We start from the raw sequence: 17,172 nt of genomic DNA, 5'->3' as shown, positions 1-17,172 counted from the left end.
ATTATTTTTTCTTTTTTTTTTAGGAAAATAACTTAATTTCCTAAAACCATCCCACACACGAACATCACACGCGCACACACACACAAAGAAGCTACTCTCCTTTTAAACAGTTCGCAAAGTACTTTTCAGACATAACTACGGATAAGGATAACAACGCTTACTTTTTAAAAAACTATAATAGTGAAGTGCTAGTGTTGCTGATCTCACAATAAAAGAACCAACAAACATCTTAATATATAAAATATGTTTAGAAACAGGGAGGTGTGGGAAATTTGTTATACAAGTGCAATATAATTAGAGCAAAAAGAAAGACCACAGTATAATCTCATCAAACACCGTAAAAAGTTAGACATAATTATTCCACAAGGAGAAAGTGTAAACACTTGACTATAAATAAATTGGCACAGAGTATCCAAAGTAAAATTATCACCACTCTGAAAAATAAATGTCTGAAAAAAATACTCTACTCCTTCTAACATAAATAAAAATAGGTTGTCTTTTTCTAACTGCACCTATGGGTCCACATGTTTAAGGTCACAAATAGATGTTTTTGGATATATAAAGGGGCACTTCGCCTGAAAAAGCAATCAGATATTAAATTTTCCATTTAAATATGGATTCTCCTGTCTCCAGTAGCATCAGACCTTGGGGTTAAAAATCTCACCAAACTCAAATCTCTCCACAGTGTCTGTTCTCAATGTGTCTTTTTAGCCTTACCAAATAGTCTAGGCTTGTCTGTTTCATTTGGATTCTATTATAACCTTCCTTTTCACAACGGAACAGAAAGTTTTCTGTGTTCCACCTTTCTGTGCCTTAAATCTTTGCCCTGGAGGCGATTCCCTCCCCTCCCCTCCGAATGTTTGGTGATTTGTCAATTAGAAAAAGTAGCCAGATAGTCTAAAGATAAAAGCCCAGTCTCTGAGCTTCTGCCCCTCATCCTTTCAAAACATGAAGATCTGTGGGAGATGAATGCAGGGAACTCAAAGTCTCCAGTGAGCTAAAGCAACAATCCCTAAAGGGATCCTAACACGTGGAGTGGAGGCCTGGAGGTCACTCGTCTGGGCACCTCCAGGAGGTTCGCCTTGCCTGAAAAACACTCCTTGCAGGCCCCAGGACTCCCCAGACAACCCCACCCTCCTGCAGTCGGAAACCTTACAGAGTCGCCCGGCGGACAGGAGAGCCTGTGCGAGCCTCCTCCCGGGTCCAAGGCCTGGTGGCCGCCGTCCCGCAGGGCCGCCGCCTCCACCTCCATCTCCGCGGCGGCCGCCCCAGTGGGCCGCGTTTCACCCACTCCCGGCCATGCGGCCCCTAGCCGCGACCCCGGCCCTAGACGTCCAGGACGTGGTTGAGATAGGAGATGTAGCAGATGGCCAGGCGCAGGATCTCGATCTTGGACAGCTTCTTGTCCGGGGGCAGCGTGGGCAGCAGTTTGCGGAGCTCGGCGAAGGCCAGGTTGAAGGCCTCCACGCGGATACGCTCGCGGGTGGCGTGGGCCGAGCGGTACTTGGCGGTGGCGCGCCGGCGGCGGCGCTTCTCCTCGCGGCTCAGCTGCGGCGGGTGCGGGTAGAGCGCAGCCCGGCTGCCGCCCTTGCCGTCGGCCTCCTCCACCGGCTCCAGGTCCGACACGCTGCCCAGCACCTTGGCGTCTGCGCCGCCCAGCGACTCCGGATCCGAGTGCGCCGAGCTGGGGTGGTCCGAGTCGGCGGCTTGGTCCGGACTCAGCATCATTTTGGAGGCTGAGGGGAGTCAGAAAAGCGATCAGTAAAAGGAAAGGGGAGGGGGTGTCCTTCTTTGGATAGGAGCGAGAGCGGGCGGGGGCCTAACCCGCCGGGCTTCCGCGCGGCCCGCGCCAACTTCCCACGGCGGTCTGGCTCGCTCCTCCGAGCGGGTCCCGCGGGGAGGGAGCGCGCCGAGGCGGGCAGACCCGAGGGCCAAGACCCGAGCCTCCGCCTGGCACAGGAGCCAGAGAGGCCTCGCCTTGGCCCAGGCCGCATCCCGGACCTGATACCGCGGCCTCCGGGAGGCTGAGACGGGCCTGCAGGCCTGCTCCGGGGAACCGCCGCCGGCCTGCGAGGCCGCCACTGGGTTTTGTGCTTCCTTCGACTAAATACAACTCGGCCATTCCGCCTGCCTCACTTCTTCTCCGACCCTGGCAAACGAATGAATCCGAACGACGAATCCACCTGGGTTTTGCTAGGGCACAGGGAGACACGAAGCGCGCTTCCCGCCCAGAGGGCCTGGGGCGAAGCCGCGGGAGAGCCGGGCGCCCGCGGGCCTCGAGCGGGCCTGGGGCAAGGGGCGTCCGGGGTTTCAGAGGAACTCAGCCCTGAGCACAGCCGGCCCGGAGTGGGAAGGCTTCCCAGTACCCCTCGCTCTTTTCGCAATAATCAAGAGATGACGGAACCAACGTGAAGGCTCCTTTCAAAAGCAAATGGACTCTTACGCCCTCGCAGGCTTCCGAAGCACCATCTGTCACACAGACAGCTACACACTTCGGGGACCTAGGGACGCGGCGGCGTGGGATAAGACAATGCGCCCGCAGTCTGCCGACCACCTCCCAGGAAAAGGTCGGCGGCCGGGTGGCTGCAGGAGGAGAGAAAGGAGGGAAGGCATCGGCCGGGGGGCGGGGGGAGTGGGGGGAGGCGGGCACCGCGCCTCTGCCCCGGCCCGAGCTGCAACCCCAACCCGCAAAGTTCGGTGCTCCGGGGCGGAGAGTCGGAAGCCCTCTGCGGTCCCCGAGGCCGAGGTAGTCTGGCCTCAGATTCCTCTAAGGATGTGCTCGTAGAAAGGCCGCTGTGCCCGGCTCCTCCTGGGCGCCTGGAGGACCGGCCCCGATTGCTCGCCTACTGGGATGGGGTCGCTCCCAGCCTTGGGGCTTCAGGGAAATTCGGACTTCGAGAAAGGGTCCGGCAGGCAGGGAAGGCACCTGCTGAGGCTATGCGCACCGATCGCGGGCGCCGAGAGGGCGGACCAGGCTGCCAGCCCCGGGCCCCGCGTGTGCGGCTGGGCAGGAAGGGTGCTAGCCGGGGAATAGGTCGCGTCTGCAACGTGCGGGTTTGCTCCTAGACAAAAGCTGAGGCTGTGCGATCTGCTCCCAGCGATCTGCTTCCAGCATCGCACTTGCTTAGTTAGGTGCGAATTTGGCTCTAAGGAGACTTTCATTTCCCTACGAGGAAAACAAGTCCTCTAAGGCAAAATAAAAACAAATGCTCCAAGTGAATTAGATGTGACTCTTCGGGCTTTTCACGTGCACGTTTATAGGTAGAACAGCTTGCAGCTACACCTTCGCCTTGAGAGGGTATAAATAAGTAGGCGAGTAATGGAAAATTACAATAAACCACAACATAGTTGTAGATCGGATGAAAAGTTCCTGAGTTGCCCTCAAAGCATGTTAAATTCTTCTCCAGGTGTCTTTTAAAAATATTCATATACAGCATGTCGTATATGCATTTTGTTTTTTTCAGGCATTCATGAAATACTCTATAAATGCGATATGCATAATCTAACTTAGTTCCAAGCTGGGAAAAAAGCGTTTAAAGGAGGCTTACCTTGTAAAAGCCCTTTCGATAATCTTTTCTCCAATCTTTTAGAGTTAAAATCCCAGGGAATAGCAGGGAGAAATTCCGAAATACATTAAAAGCAGCAAATATTTATTACATTCAAAAATGAAAAAGCAGCTGTCATCTCGCTGGTGTCCACAGCGAGGGACGGTATGAATGATTGTTCACTTAGTTGATAGATCAAAAAAACGCCTTTTCCTTTTAATTGTTCTCAAACATTTCGGGAAATTCGTTGTTGTTGTTTTTGTTGTTGTTTTTTTAAACGATGTGTTGAAAAGTCTCTTGCCTCTTTTCCTCTTCTGGGTCTCTATAAATAACAAAAGAGATGCAGAGATAAACACAATCACATCAAAGGACTGATTCCTCCACTTTCTAATAGCGGAAGAATCAATAAGAAAGATGGTTAAGATAAGATTCCGCTCCTGTGAGGAGGACTCTTTTCCTTCCTTAATACGGCTGAGCAGAAACTGGGAAGTGCAAAGCAGAGATGCGATCTTGCTCAGAAGTGATTTTTTTTTTTTTTTTAAGATAAGGCTTTGTTCAGCTGATGTCTCCCCAGTTCCCAGGAACACAATACTGTAACTCGGGGCTAAGCTTGCCTCTTCCTCTTCCCTCCTTTACTTGTATGTTGTATAAACAGACACCTATTTCCAGTTTCAAAGTCTTTCAAGGCTTGGTTACATCGCCCACCCCCCACCCCCTCCTTTCTTTACCTTGTAGCAAAATATATAGAGTCAGTGGCTTGGAGATGCTTGGAGAAAGGTTGGTGAAAAGTGAACGTCTCCCGGAGTAACAGTGACAGGGAAGCGGAGAAAGAGGCGAGAAGGTGGGAGAGCCAGAGCAAAGAGACAGAGATGCGTGTGTGGCTTCTTGGCTCTCTTGGTACCAATTGATTCAGCCTGGAGATGGTGGAAGAGATAAAGGCTTAAGAAGGGGGATGGAATTTTTTTCCCCTAAATTGATATTTAATGGGAAATCCTATTGGACAGAAACCTGGACATGAGTCACTTAATTGGACTTGACATCTGTCACAGTGTGGGAGTTTTCACAGCCCAAATATTTTAGCAGATCAGATTCCCACTGAATCTGTGCCATAAAATATAACAGTTGAAAGCAGTCCATGATAGAAATCTTAGCCTCTAATCAGAATCTCTAGCCATAACCAGGCTATTTCTCTTTTTCAGATTATTGATGCAATGTAGCTAAGTGCAAATAAGCAACATATTGACTATGGAAAAATTCTCCTGGCATATTATAAAACTAGCATCCTCCCTTACAATTTAGGATAATGTTTCCATGTCCTGAACATGGAAATATATATTATATATGGTGCTACAATAAACATAGATTTGCAACGACTAACATTTATTAGTGATCATTTACATTTTAAAAGACACTTCAACAAGGTTTGATTAAGCCTATTCATGTTTTTGAGAGATATTCTGTCACTGGACTAATTTTTCCAGTATGATTTAAAAAAAGAAAAAAGAAAACCTTTCAATAGATTAAGTCATTGGTGAAACTGAGAACAGAATCCAGGTATTGTTATTTCGGGGATCACTATGTGGGATGATTCTACTTTTCTAAATATGTTTGTTTTTCTCTTCACCCACTCATTCATTCAGCTTAAAATATGGCATGTTACATGTGTTGATTATTGCAGTTCATCGTTGCTTATTTTAACATGTGAATATTCAGCTGTGTGGCAGTGCACTGGGCCAAGATGTAAACACTCACAAATCATCAGTGTATTCCAGCACATAATACTTTTGCCTCACATGACCCCACAGCCCTGAATTTATATACTCTATGACAAAAGAGAAAGTCTACTTCAACTATTTGGTCACTTTGTAGAGGTACTGTTATTCACCATCAATTACATATTATTTGGAATCATTTTAGCTCTTTTGATTGTGTAAGTTTAAAAGAAATAGAGTATTGCAGTCTTACCCCTCATCTCTCCAATCCCTGAGGCAGCATTTGTGGAAACAGGAGTCCTCACTTTCCTTCTGTGATCAATTTTGCCTTAAAAATGGGATCTACTGTCAAGAGAGCGGGGGGGTGATCATCCCATTCCTGGGTGTGATCCTCTGAGTTCCTCATGTCACCATTCCTGTTTGCCTTTGCAAACATTTTTCATCCTCTGGGAGATTCCTAGACCAGAATAGGGTGGAGTGGGGTTGGAGGGGCGGGGAGCACAAAGTGCCTCCACAGAAAATGGGCACCAGCCATTTCCAGCCTTGCCTCTGTCCAGCCCCAGTACAGAATTAAAGTTATATACCCTAGGACATTTAAGTGAAGGCAGAAACTGGCCACATTTGGGTAGGAATGGAAACAGGTGAGTGTATAAATTCCCAAGACAGTGAAGATGAAAGGAGAAGAGAGGTTTCCCCAGTCTGGCTAGGAACAGCCAACACTAAACTTTCACACATAATCATAAGTGTACAAATAGTTATACACCTACAGATACTGGTTCTCTTCACCTCCCCCCCACCCCATCACTCATACAAGTGGTGGGCTCTTATCAGACTCCTACACATTCAGACTGATAGATGGAAAACCTGGTGAGTCTAATCACCGTAGCCAATGAGGCAACTCATGTTAGAGTGGGAAACAATTGGTATCTCTGGATACCCCAGTGTTGGCGGGAGGAAGGAGAAATGGGGCGATCAAGGCAGGCCAGATTCTGTTGTAGCGAGTGTGGATCCAAACACACTTTCTTTTGTCTTCAGGCTTTCTTCTTCCACACTTACAGTTGGTTTGTGCATAACTTCACACATGAGTAAGCCCATATAAACAGGTACACACTCAGATTCATATACAACCATGCCTAGACATACCTTCATGGTCATAAACACAAATTCACACATGCACACACTCATTCTTTCTTCCAGGAAAGCCCCCCACCCCTCTCCTACCACCACCTTCATCTCTTCTAAGACCCCCCTGGCACAGATGGCACCACCTTCTGTGCTCTATAAGCACTCTTTTCATATCTCCCTTAGAGACTACACGTTGTGTTGCCAGGACTCTTGGTTTCTATGCCTGGGGCTCTCACTAGTCTGTGATGCTTCCAGGGAGGACCAGCACCCTTGTCTGAGACAAGGTCACACTGACTTGACCCCCTGGGTACAGAGGCACCCAGGATGTTTGTAACACAGAAACACTTCCTCCAAAAGACACGTACGGTTTCAGTTGTACCAGTTTTCTCTCCTATAATAGTGAGGATAACAGTCCTGTCCAACTCACTTCACAGACTGGTAATGAAACTCACTGTATATAAAGCTATTTTATAAAATACTAAGCACCAGACAAATTAAGATATTGTGAATTATTACCCCTAATACCAAATAATATTAAATCAGTGGGGAGGTGGTAAGCAGTGGTTAAAAAAAAAAAAAAAAACTTCCTGGCTATATCATATGCCAGCTATGTGAATTTAAGGAAGTTATGTAACCTTTCTGGACCTCAGTTTTCTGTCTGTAAAATGGGAAATAACAAAATTATGTCATGTTACATATTTTTTCCAAAGATGAGTGAGATAATGTGTGTAAAGCACTTAAACTAATGCTGAGTTTATTTAGTCTTTAACTTATAAATATGTATTTATATTATTTGGTCATTGTATTGTTGTTCAGTTGCTCATTCGTGTCCAACTCTTTGCAATCCCGTAGACTGCAGTACGCCAGGCTTCGCTTCAGAGGAGTTGGTCCTTCACCATCTCTCAGAGCTTGCTCAAACTCATGTCCATTGAGTCGGTGATGCCATCCAACCATCTCATCCTCTGTTGCCCCTTCTCCTCCTGCCCTCAATCTTTCCTGGCATCAGGGTCTTTTCCAGTGAGTTGGCTCTTATCATCAGGTGGCCAAAGTAGCTTCAGCTTTAGCATCAGACCTTCCAAATATATAATATTTAATTTATTGTCATGCTAAATAAGTGTTAATATTGTTAATATTATTACTATTATTCAATATAAATATGTATACAAATTGAGAACAAGAAATATAAACAATATAAACAAAGTTACATGAAATATACACATATCCCATATACTCACTCAGATTGTGTATCTGTATGTGAATGTTTGTGTGTGTACATATACATATACATTTGGCAACTAACCTAGAGTGATCACTTTTCATGTATCCAACATAGGTCAAGGGACTTTACATGTATTAACTCATTTATCTTCACCACAAAGCCATGAGGTAGGCCCTGTTGCATGCAAGGAAACTGGGACACAGAGAACTAGTCTATTCAAGGTCACATAGTTAATAAATTGTAAGGCCAAGATTTAGACTCAGGTCGCAAAGAGTCGGACACAACTGAGCGAGTGAACTGAACTGAACTGAACTGGAGTACATATTCAGAAACTGCAACCACTATGCATTATTGCTTCTATGGTTATGGTTTTCTACACAAAGATACTCATACAGAAGAATTATTCACCAAATGAAATGTATATTTTGAGAGAGAAATGTATATACACACAAGGATCATATATAAATTACTATATTTTGCATCCGGAGGTAGTCAGAGAGTCACAGTAATTTTTAAAAACTTATTGTGCATCTAACATTGTGCCAGACACTGTGAGACTACAAAGGCTTTATAATTATTTGTTAATTTCACTAGACAGCTATTTCCAATCTATTTTCTTAAATTTTGCACCCCATCAGTAAAAATTTTCAGCATACATATCCAGGGTATAAAGTATTAACAAACTTTATACATGTATTATTGTAGCATATTTTGTAACTATAAGCATATGCAAAAAAGACATTTTAAGAGTGATAATTTTACTCATTAGCATATAAAAACCTCTAGCAGCATATCATTGGTAATATACAGTTTTAAGAGCAATAAGCCTTATTTTACTATAGTTATTGGTTAATCCTTTCTGATAACATGACTTGATCTGATTTGGAGTTCAACTTTTTTAGAGTCTGGTTTTTATGGCTAATATGGCAGAAATAGATACAAAATACAAAATTCAAAGACCCAAATAATATAAAAATTCAAAGACCCAAATTTAAGTTCATTATTGGTTGTGCTAACTAAATTATGATTCTCACTTTTCTACCTTACCTACCAAATACGCCAGAGTGGAAGTGAAAGTTGCTCAGTCATGTCCAACTCTTTGTGACCCAGCTATTCACTCTTTATGAATACATGGAATTCTCCAGGCCACAATACTGGAGTGGATAGCCATTCCCTTCTCCAGGCGACCTTCCCAACCCAGGGATCAAAACCATTGCAGGCAGATTCTTTACCAGCTAGCCACCAGGGAAGCCCGAGAATACTGGAGTGGGTAGCCTATTCCTTCTCCAGGGGATCTTCCGGACCCAGGAACCTAACCGAGGTCTCCTGCATTGCAGGCGGATTCTTTAGCAACTGAGCTATCAGGGAAGCCCTAAATATGCCGAAGTTTTGTTGACATTTGATTAGCAAATTCCTTTCTACTATGAATTATTCTTTTTTAACAAATGGATTCAAAGCCCTGAATCTTTTTATTTGGAAAATACTTTAACAGTTTGGGAATTCCTATTTCCAAGTGTTCTGTGTTCAAATACAAGAGATTTGGGGCTTATCTGATGGCTCAGCCAGTAAAGAATCTATCTGCAATGAAGGAGACACAGGAGACACGGGTTCAATTCCTGAGTCAGGAAGATCCCCTGGAGGAGGAAATGGCAACCCACTCCAGTATTCTTGCCTGGAGAATCCCCATAGACAGAGGAGCCTGGCGGGCTACAGTCCATGGGGTGGCAAAGAGTCGGACACAACTGAGTGACTAAGCACAGAGCACACAGCAAGCTATTGACAGCTCTTTGTCATCAAAGAAAAATGAAGTTGGAACACTGACTTTAAAGGCAAATCATTCTTTGACTGGTTTGCCATGTGCTAGCCAGCATATCTCATTGTGGGGCAGCAGAATATACACTCTCTTCCAGTTTCCTATATTGCAAAGATTCAACTATAGTTTAATGGCCTCCTATTTCTAAAACTAATTACTTGGCTCTATCTTGTGCCCTTCTGTTCCAACTTCCTTACAGAAAAGTCTTGCATAGGAATTATTTAGTGAATCAATTTTGTTTATGATAGAATCTTTGGCCCCAGACTCTATATTTATTTGAGTTAAAGCAGCCATATTCTTAGTGGTTACACCTCCACAATTTTTCCATAAGTAATTTTTTTATTAAAGATCATTTTAGTGGTGAGTGTATCTTCTCCCCTACATTTTACCTTTAATGCCCTCTTAAAAAGAGAAGCTTTTCATGTATTTCATTATTGAAACAGAATTTGTAAAGTACCATGGCTGAAATATGTTGGAAATAGCTGCTGTTCTTTCATCCAACTAAGTAACAAACTTCCAACACCACATAAATTGTTTTAATAGTTGTTTCTTCACATCTTCAGCAATGTTTCTCAAGTGTCCATCAAAGGAATTTGCCAATATGGGAATGCATTTTAAGTTTGTCACTCTATTAGCTTCTGTGTACTCTTTCAGCCATTTCCTGCAGTATTTGGCTTTTGCTATAAAGTAAAAAACCTCAAAAGACACTTCTAAACTTTTATCATTATATTGAGTGAAATGTTTAAAAGTAGTAGATCTTGAGTATGGCAGGATTTTAAACATCCCTAAAAAAAACTCAAGAGGTTTGCATTCAGGTTTTGGATGCTTTCTTTTTTTTTTTTTTCTATCAGTTCATTTAAGTATAGTTTTTATAGCATAAAATTCCCCCTTTAGACGTGTTCAGTTCTATGAATTTGACAAATGTTACATTCATGTAACCATCACAAAGTACATAGCATTTCCATCCCCCTAAAAAGTTCCCTGTACCCCTTAGTAGCCAATCCCTTTCTCCACACCTAGTCTCAGGCAGCTAGAATCTGATTTCTGTTCTTGTAGTTTTGCCTTTTCTAGATGACATAAAACTGGAATCGTAGTATGTAAACTTTTGAGCCTGGTGTCTTTTTCTTAGCATAAAGCTTTTGAGATTCATCCAGTTGTTGGGTGTATCAGACATTCCTTCCTCTTCTGTACTATGCAGTAGTGCATGGTATGCATGTAACACAATTTATCCGTTCATAAGACCTTTGAGTTTTTCCAGTTAGATATTAAGAATATAGCTAACAATCTGGTATAACTGTGCACAGACAGGTATTTATGAGGGCATAAGTATACAATTCTCCTGGGTAAACAACCAGAGGTGAGATTGTTAGCATGTAAGGTGAGTGTTTGTTAAACTTTATTAGAAACTGCCAGCTGTTTTAGAAGGTAGTTGTACCATCTGCATTTTCACCAGCAACACCGTAGTTGTTCCACAACTTCCCTAGTGTTTGTTATTGTAACTTTAAAGAACATATTTTAAGCCATTGTAACAGGTGTCTTGTGGTATCCCACTGTAATTTTATTTTGTATTTACCTCCTTTTAGCTTTATTGAGATATACAATGTTTATATTTAATAAGTGGCATGCATTTAGAGTGTACATGAGTTTAGGCATATACGTAAAACCCTGAAATCACCACCCCACAATCAAGATGGTGAACATATCCATCATAATCTTTGTAGCCCATCTTCTCTCATCGTCCCTTCTCCTCCCATGGAGAAGCTTTGGTCTACTTTCTATAACTAGAGATTGTTTTGCATTTTTAGAATTTTGTATAAGTATAATCATATCCTATGTTCTCTTTTTTCTTTACCTTCTTTGAATCTCAGTTATTCTTTTGAGATTCATCCATGTTGTTGCATGTATCAAAGTCTGTCCCTTTTTTTCTTTCCTTTTTTTGTTAAAGTGAAAACAGGTTTATTGAGAAAGAACCACATTCCATAGGCAGAATGTGGTCCTTCACAGAAGGTGAGAGCAGCCAAATCTATTCCTTGATACTACAGAGGAGTACTCATTTTACTGTTTCCAGGGAACTCCCTGGTGGTCCAGTGGGTTAGAACTCCATGTTTCTACTGCAGGGGGCACCGGTTTGATCCCTGATTGGGAAACTGCGGCTGCTGCTGCTGCTAAGTCGCTTCAGTCGTGTCCAACTCTGTGAGACCCCATAGACGGCAGCCCAACAGGCTCCCCCGTCCCTCGGATTCTCCAGGCAAGAACACTGGAGTGGGTTGCCATTTCCTTCTCCAATGTGTGAAAGTGAAGTCGCTCAGTCGTGTCTGACTCTTCGAGACCCCACGGACTGCAGCCTACCAGGTTCCTCCGTCCATGGGATTTTCCAGGCAAGAGTATTGGAAGTGGGGTGCCATCGCCCTCTCTGGAATGGGAAACTAAGATCCTGCAAACCACACAGTATGACCAAAACTCATTTTATCATTTCCAGAACTCTTTAGATAATTTTGTAGATATAAGTTCCTGTCTGGTAATGTGTTTCTTTTGCCTGGAGAACACCCTTTACTCTGATTACAGAGCAGGTCAGTTGGAACCAAGTTTTCTCACCTACTATTTTTCTGAAAATGTCTTTATTTTCCTTTTGTTTTTAAAATATTTACTCTGGGTATAGAATTCTAAGTTGTTTTTTTTTTTTTTCTTTCTATACCTTAAAAACATACTTCATTTCTTTCTGCCTACATAGTTTCTGATGAGAAGTTTGCCTTAATTCTTATCTTTGTTTTCCTATATATAATGTGTTCCTCTTCTCCCACAGCTGTCATTGAAATTTTTTCTAGATTTTATATTTTCATCAGATTGACTATGATGCATCTAGGTGTGTGTAAGGTGTTTGTTTGTTTATTTGGCAAATATCCTCTGTGGGGTTGTCTGGGCTCCTTGGAATAGTGAGTTACTGTCATTCATTATTTTGGGGAAATTTTTGGCCATTATTTTCTCAAATAACTTTTCTGCCTCATTAACAGCAGCTGTGCCAGGTCAGGGGGTTGGTGGTGAGGAGATACCCCTCGTCCAAGGTAAGGAGCAGCAGCTGCGGTTTGCTGGAGCAGCCATGAAGAGATCCCCACATCCAAGGTAAGAGAAACCCAAGTAAGACGGTAGGTGTTGCAAGACTGCAGACACACTGAAACCATAATCACAGAAAACTAGTCAATCTAATCACACTAGGACCACAGCCTTGTATACGCAATGAAACTAAGCCATGCCCTGTGGGGCCACCCAAGACGGGAGGGCATGGTGGAGAGGTCTGACACAATGTGGTCCACTGGAGAAGGGAATGGCAAAACACTTCAGTATTCTTGCCTTGAGAACGCCATGAACAGTATGAAAAGGCAAAATGATAGGATACTGAAAGAGGAACTCCCCAGGTCGTAGATGCCCAATATGCTACTGGAGGTCAGTAGAGAAATAACTCCAGAAAGAATAAAGGGATGGAGCCAAAGCAAAAATAATACCCAGTTGTGGATGTGACTGGTGATAGAAGCAAGGTCCGATGCTGTAAACAGCAATATTGCATAGGAACCTGGAATGTCAGGTCCATGAATCAAGGCAAATTGGAAGTGGTCAAACAGGAGATGGCAAGAGTGAATGTTGACATTCTAGGAATCAGCGAACTAAAATGGACTGGAATGGGTGAATTTAACTCAGATGACCATTATATCTACTACTGTGGGCAGGAATTCCTTAGAAGAAATGGAATAGTCATCATGGTCAACAAAAGAGTCTGAAATGCAGTACTTGGACGCAATCTCAAACACGACAGAATGATCTCTGTTCGTTTCCAAGGCAAACCATTCAATATCATGGTAATCCAAGTCTATGCCCCAACCAGTAATGGTTGACTTCAGTGAAGCTTAAGTCAAACGGTTCTATGAAGACCTACTAGACCTTTTAGAACTAACACCCCAAAAAGATGTCCTTTTCATTATAGCGGACTGGAACGCAAAAGTAGGAAGTCAAGGAACACCTGGAGTAACAGGCAAATTTGTGCTTGGAATGCGGATGAACCAGGGCAAAGACTAATAGAGTTTTGCCAAGAAAATGCACTGGTCATAGCAAACACCCTCTTCCAACAACACAAGAGAAGGCTCTACACATGGACATCATGAGATGGTCAACACCAAAATCAGATTGATTATATTCTTTGCAGCCAAAGATGGAGAAGCTCTCTATAGTCAACAAAAACAAGACCAGGAGCTGACTGTGGCTCAGATCATGAACTCGTTATTGCCAAATTCAGACTGAAATGGAAGAAAGTAGGGAAAACCACTAGACCATTCAGGTATGCCCTAAATCAAATCCCTTATGATTATACAGTGGAAGCGAGAAATAGATTTAAGGGACTAGATCTGATAGATAGAGTGCCTGATGAACTATGGAATGAGGTTCATGACATTGTACAGGAGACAGGGATCAAGACCATCCCCATGGAAAAGAAATGCAAAAAAGCAAAATGGCTGTCTCAGGAGGCCTTACAAAGAGCTGTGAAAAGAAGAGAAGTGAAAAGCAAAGGAGAAAAGGAAAGATACAAGCATCTGAATGCAGAGTTCCAAAGAATAGCAAGAAGAGATAAGAAAGCCTTCCTCAGCGATCAATGCAAAGAAATAGAGGAAAACAACAGAATGGGAAAGACTAGAGATCTCTTCAAGAAAATTAGAGACACCAAGGGAACATTTCATGCAAAGATGGGCTCAATAAAGGACAGAAATGGTATAGACCTAACAGAAGCAGAAGATATTAAGAAGAGGTGGCAAGAATACACAGAAGAACTATACAAAAGAGATCTTCACGACCCAGATAATCACGATGGTGTGATCACTCACCTAGAGCCAGACATCCTGGAATGTGAAGTCAAGTGGGCCTTAGAAAGCATCACTACAAACAAAGCTAGTGGAGTTGATGGAATTCCAGTTGAGCCATTTCAAATCCTGAAAGATGATGCTGTGAAAGTGCTGCACTCAATCTGCCAACAAATTTGGAAAGCTCAGCAGTGGCCATGGGACTGGAAAAGGTCAGTTTTCATTCCAATCCCAAAGAAAGGCAATGCTAAAGAATGTTCAAACTGCCGCACAATTGCACTCATCTCACACGCTAGCAAAGTAATGCTCAAAATTCTCCAAGCCAGGCTTCAGCAATACGTGAACCGTGAACTTCCAGATGTTCAAGCTGGATTTAGAAAAGGCAGAGGAACCAGAGATCAAATTGCCAACATCTGCTGGATCATCCAAAAAGCAAGAGAGTTCCAGAAAGACATCTATTTCTGCTTTATTGACTATGCCAAAGCCTTTGACTGTGTGGATCACAATAAACTGTGGAAAATTCTGGAAGAGATGGGAATACCAGACCACCTGACCTGCCTCTTGAGAAACCTATATGCAGGTCAGGAAACAACAGTTAGAACTGGACATGGAACCACAGACTGGTTCCAAATAGGAAAAGGAGTATGTCAAGGCTGTATATTGTCACCCTGATTATTTAACTTCTATGCAGAGTACATCATGAGAAACGCTGGGCTGGAAGAAGCACAATCTGGAATCAAGATTGCCAGGAGAAATATCAATCACCTCAGATATGCAGATGACACCACCCTTATGGCAGAAAGTGAAGAGGAACTAAAAAGCCTCTTGATGAAAGTGAAAGAGGAGAGTGAAAAAGCTGGCTTAAAGCTCAACATTCAGAAAACAAAGATCATGGCATCTGGTCCCATCACTTCATGGGAAATAGATGGGGAAACAGTGGAAACAGTGTCAGACTTTATTTTGGGGGCTCCAAAATCACTGCAGATGGTCACTGCAGCCATGAAATTAAAAGACGCTTACTCCTTGGAAGGAAAGTTATGACCAACCTAGTTAGCATATTCAAAAGCAGAGACATTACTTTGCCAACAAAGGTCCATCTAGTCAAGGCTATGGTTTTTCCTGTGGTCATGTATGGATGTGAGAGTTGGACTGTGAAGAAAGCTGAGCGCCAAAGAATTGATGCTTTTGAACTGTGGTGTTGGAGAAGACTCTTGAGAGTCCCTTGGACTGCAAGGAGATCCAACCAGTCCATTCTGAAGGAGATCAGCCCTGGGATTTCTTTGGAGGGAATGATGCTGAAATTGAAACTCCAGTACTTTGGCCACCTCATGTGAAGTGTTGACTCATTGGAAAAGACTCTGATGCTGGGGGGATTTGGGGCAGGAGGAGAAGGGGACGACTGAGGATGAGATGGCTAGCTGGCATCCCTGACTCAATGGATGTGAGTCTGAGTGAACTCCGGGAGTTGGTGATGGACAGGGAGGCTTGGTGTGTTGCAATTCATGGGGTCGCAAAGAGTTGGACACGACTGAGCGATTGAACTGAACTGAACTGAACAGAGGCTGAGAGGATATACCCCACGTCCAAAGTCAGCAGCAGCAGCCATGAGGATATACCCTACATCCAAGATAAGAGAAACCCCAGTAAGACAGTAGGCACTTAGAGAGGGTATCAGAGGGCAGACAGACTGAAAGCGCAATCACAGAAAACTAGCCAGTCTGATCACACAGACCACAGCCTTGTCTATCTCCATGAAACTAAGCCAGGCCGTGTATGGCCACCCAAGATGGACGGGTCATGTTGGACAGTTCTCACAAAATGTGGTCCACTGGAGAAGGGAATGGCAAACCACTTCAGTATTCTTGCCTTGAGAACCCCATGAACAGTATGAAAGGGCAAAAAGACAGGACACTGAAAGATGAACTCCCCAGGTCGGTAGGTGGCCATTATGCTACTGAATGTCAGTGGAGAAATAACTCCAGAAAGAATGGAGTGGAGCCAAAGCAAGTTGTGGCACCCAGTTGTGGATGGGTCTGGTGATAGAAGCAAGGTCCGATGCTGTAAACAGCAATATTGCATAGGAACCTGGAACGTTAGGTCCATGAATCAAGGCAAATTGAAAGTGGTCAAACAGGAGATGGCAAGAGTAAACGTCGACATTCTAGGAATCAGCGAACTAAAATGGACTGAAGTGGGTGAATTTAACTCAGATGACCATTATATCTACTACTGTGGGCAGGAATCCCTTAGAAGAAAGGGAGTAGCCATCATAGGCAACAAAAGAGTCCAAAATGCAGTACTTGGATGCAGTCTCAAAAACAACAGAATGATCTCTGTTCGTTTGCAAGGCAAACCATTCAATATCATGGTAATCCAAGTCTACGTCCCAACCAGTAATGGTTGACTTCAGTGAAGCTTAAGTCGAACGGTTCTATGAAGACCTACTAGACCTTTTAGAACTAACACCTAAAAAAGATGTCCTTTTCATTATAGCGGACTGGAACGCAAAAGTAGGAAGTCAAGAAACACCTGGAGTAACAGGCAAATTTGTGCTTGGAATGCGGATGAACCAGGGCAAAGACTAATAGAGTTTTGCCAAGAAAATGCACTGGTCATAGCAAACACCCTCTTCCAACAACACAAGAGAAGGCTCTACACATGGACATCATGAGATGGCCAATACCAAAATCAGATTGATTATATTCTTTGCAGCCAAAGATGGAGAAGCTCTCTATAGTCAACAAAAACAAGACCAGGAGCTGACTGTGGCTCAGATCATGAACTCGTTATTGCCAAATTCAGACTGAAATGGAAGAAAGTAGGGAAAACCACTAGACCATTCAGGTATGCCCTAAATCAAATCCCTTATGATTATACAGTGGAAGTGAGAAATAGATTTAAGGGACTAGATCTG

The 17,172-nt window shown here is 43.4% G+C and overlaps 1 protein-coding gene across 1 annotated transcript; it reads right to left on the bottom strand.

The window, feature by feature from the left end:
* Window positions 1-1,317: 1,317 nt before the first annotated feature.
* NHLH2 (nescient helix-loop-helix 2) lies at window positions 1,318-1,728 on the bottom strand. Its single transcript, XM_040230962.1, has one exon. The coding sequence runs from the start codon at window positions 1,726-1,728 to the stop codon at window positions 1,327-1,329; it is 402 nt and encodes a 133-aa protein (XP_040086896.1). The 3' UTR covers window positions 1,318-1,326.
* Between the last annotated feature and the right edge of the window lie 15,444 nt (window positions 1,729-17,172).

Source organism: Oryx dammah, unplaced genomic scaffold (assembly GCF_014754425.2).
Source record: "Oryx dammah isolate SB20612 unplaced genomic scaffold, SCBI_Odam_1.1 HiC_scaffold_28, whole genome shotgun sequence".
NCBI classification, from domain to species: Eukaryota; Metazoa; Chordata; class Mammalia; order Artiodactyla; family Bovidae; genus Oryx; species Oryx dammah.
This window is presented reverse-complemented; position numbering and strand designations above follow the sequence as displayed.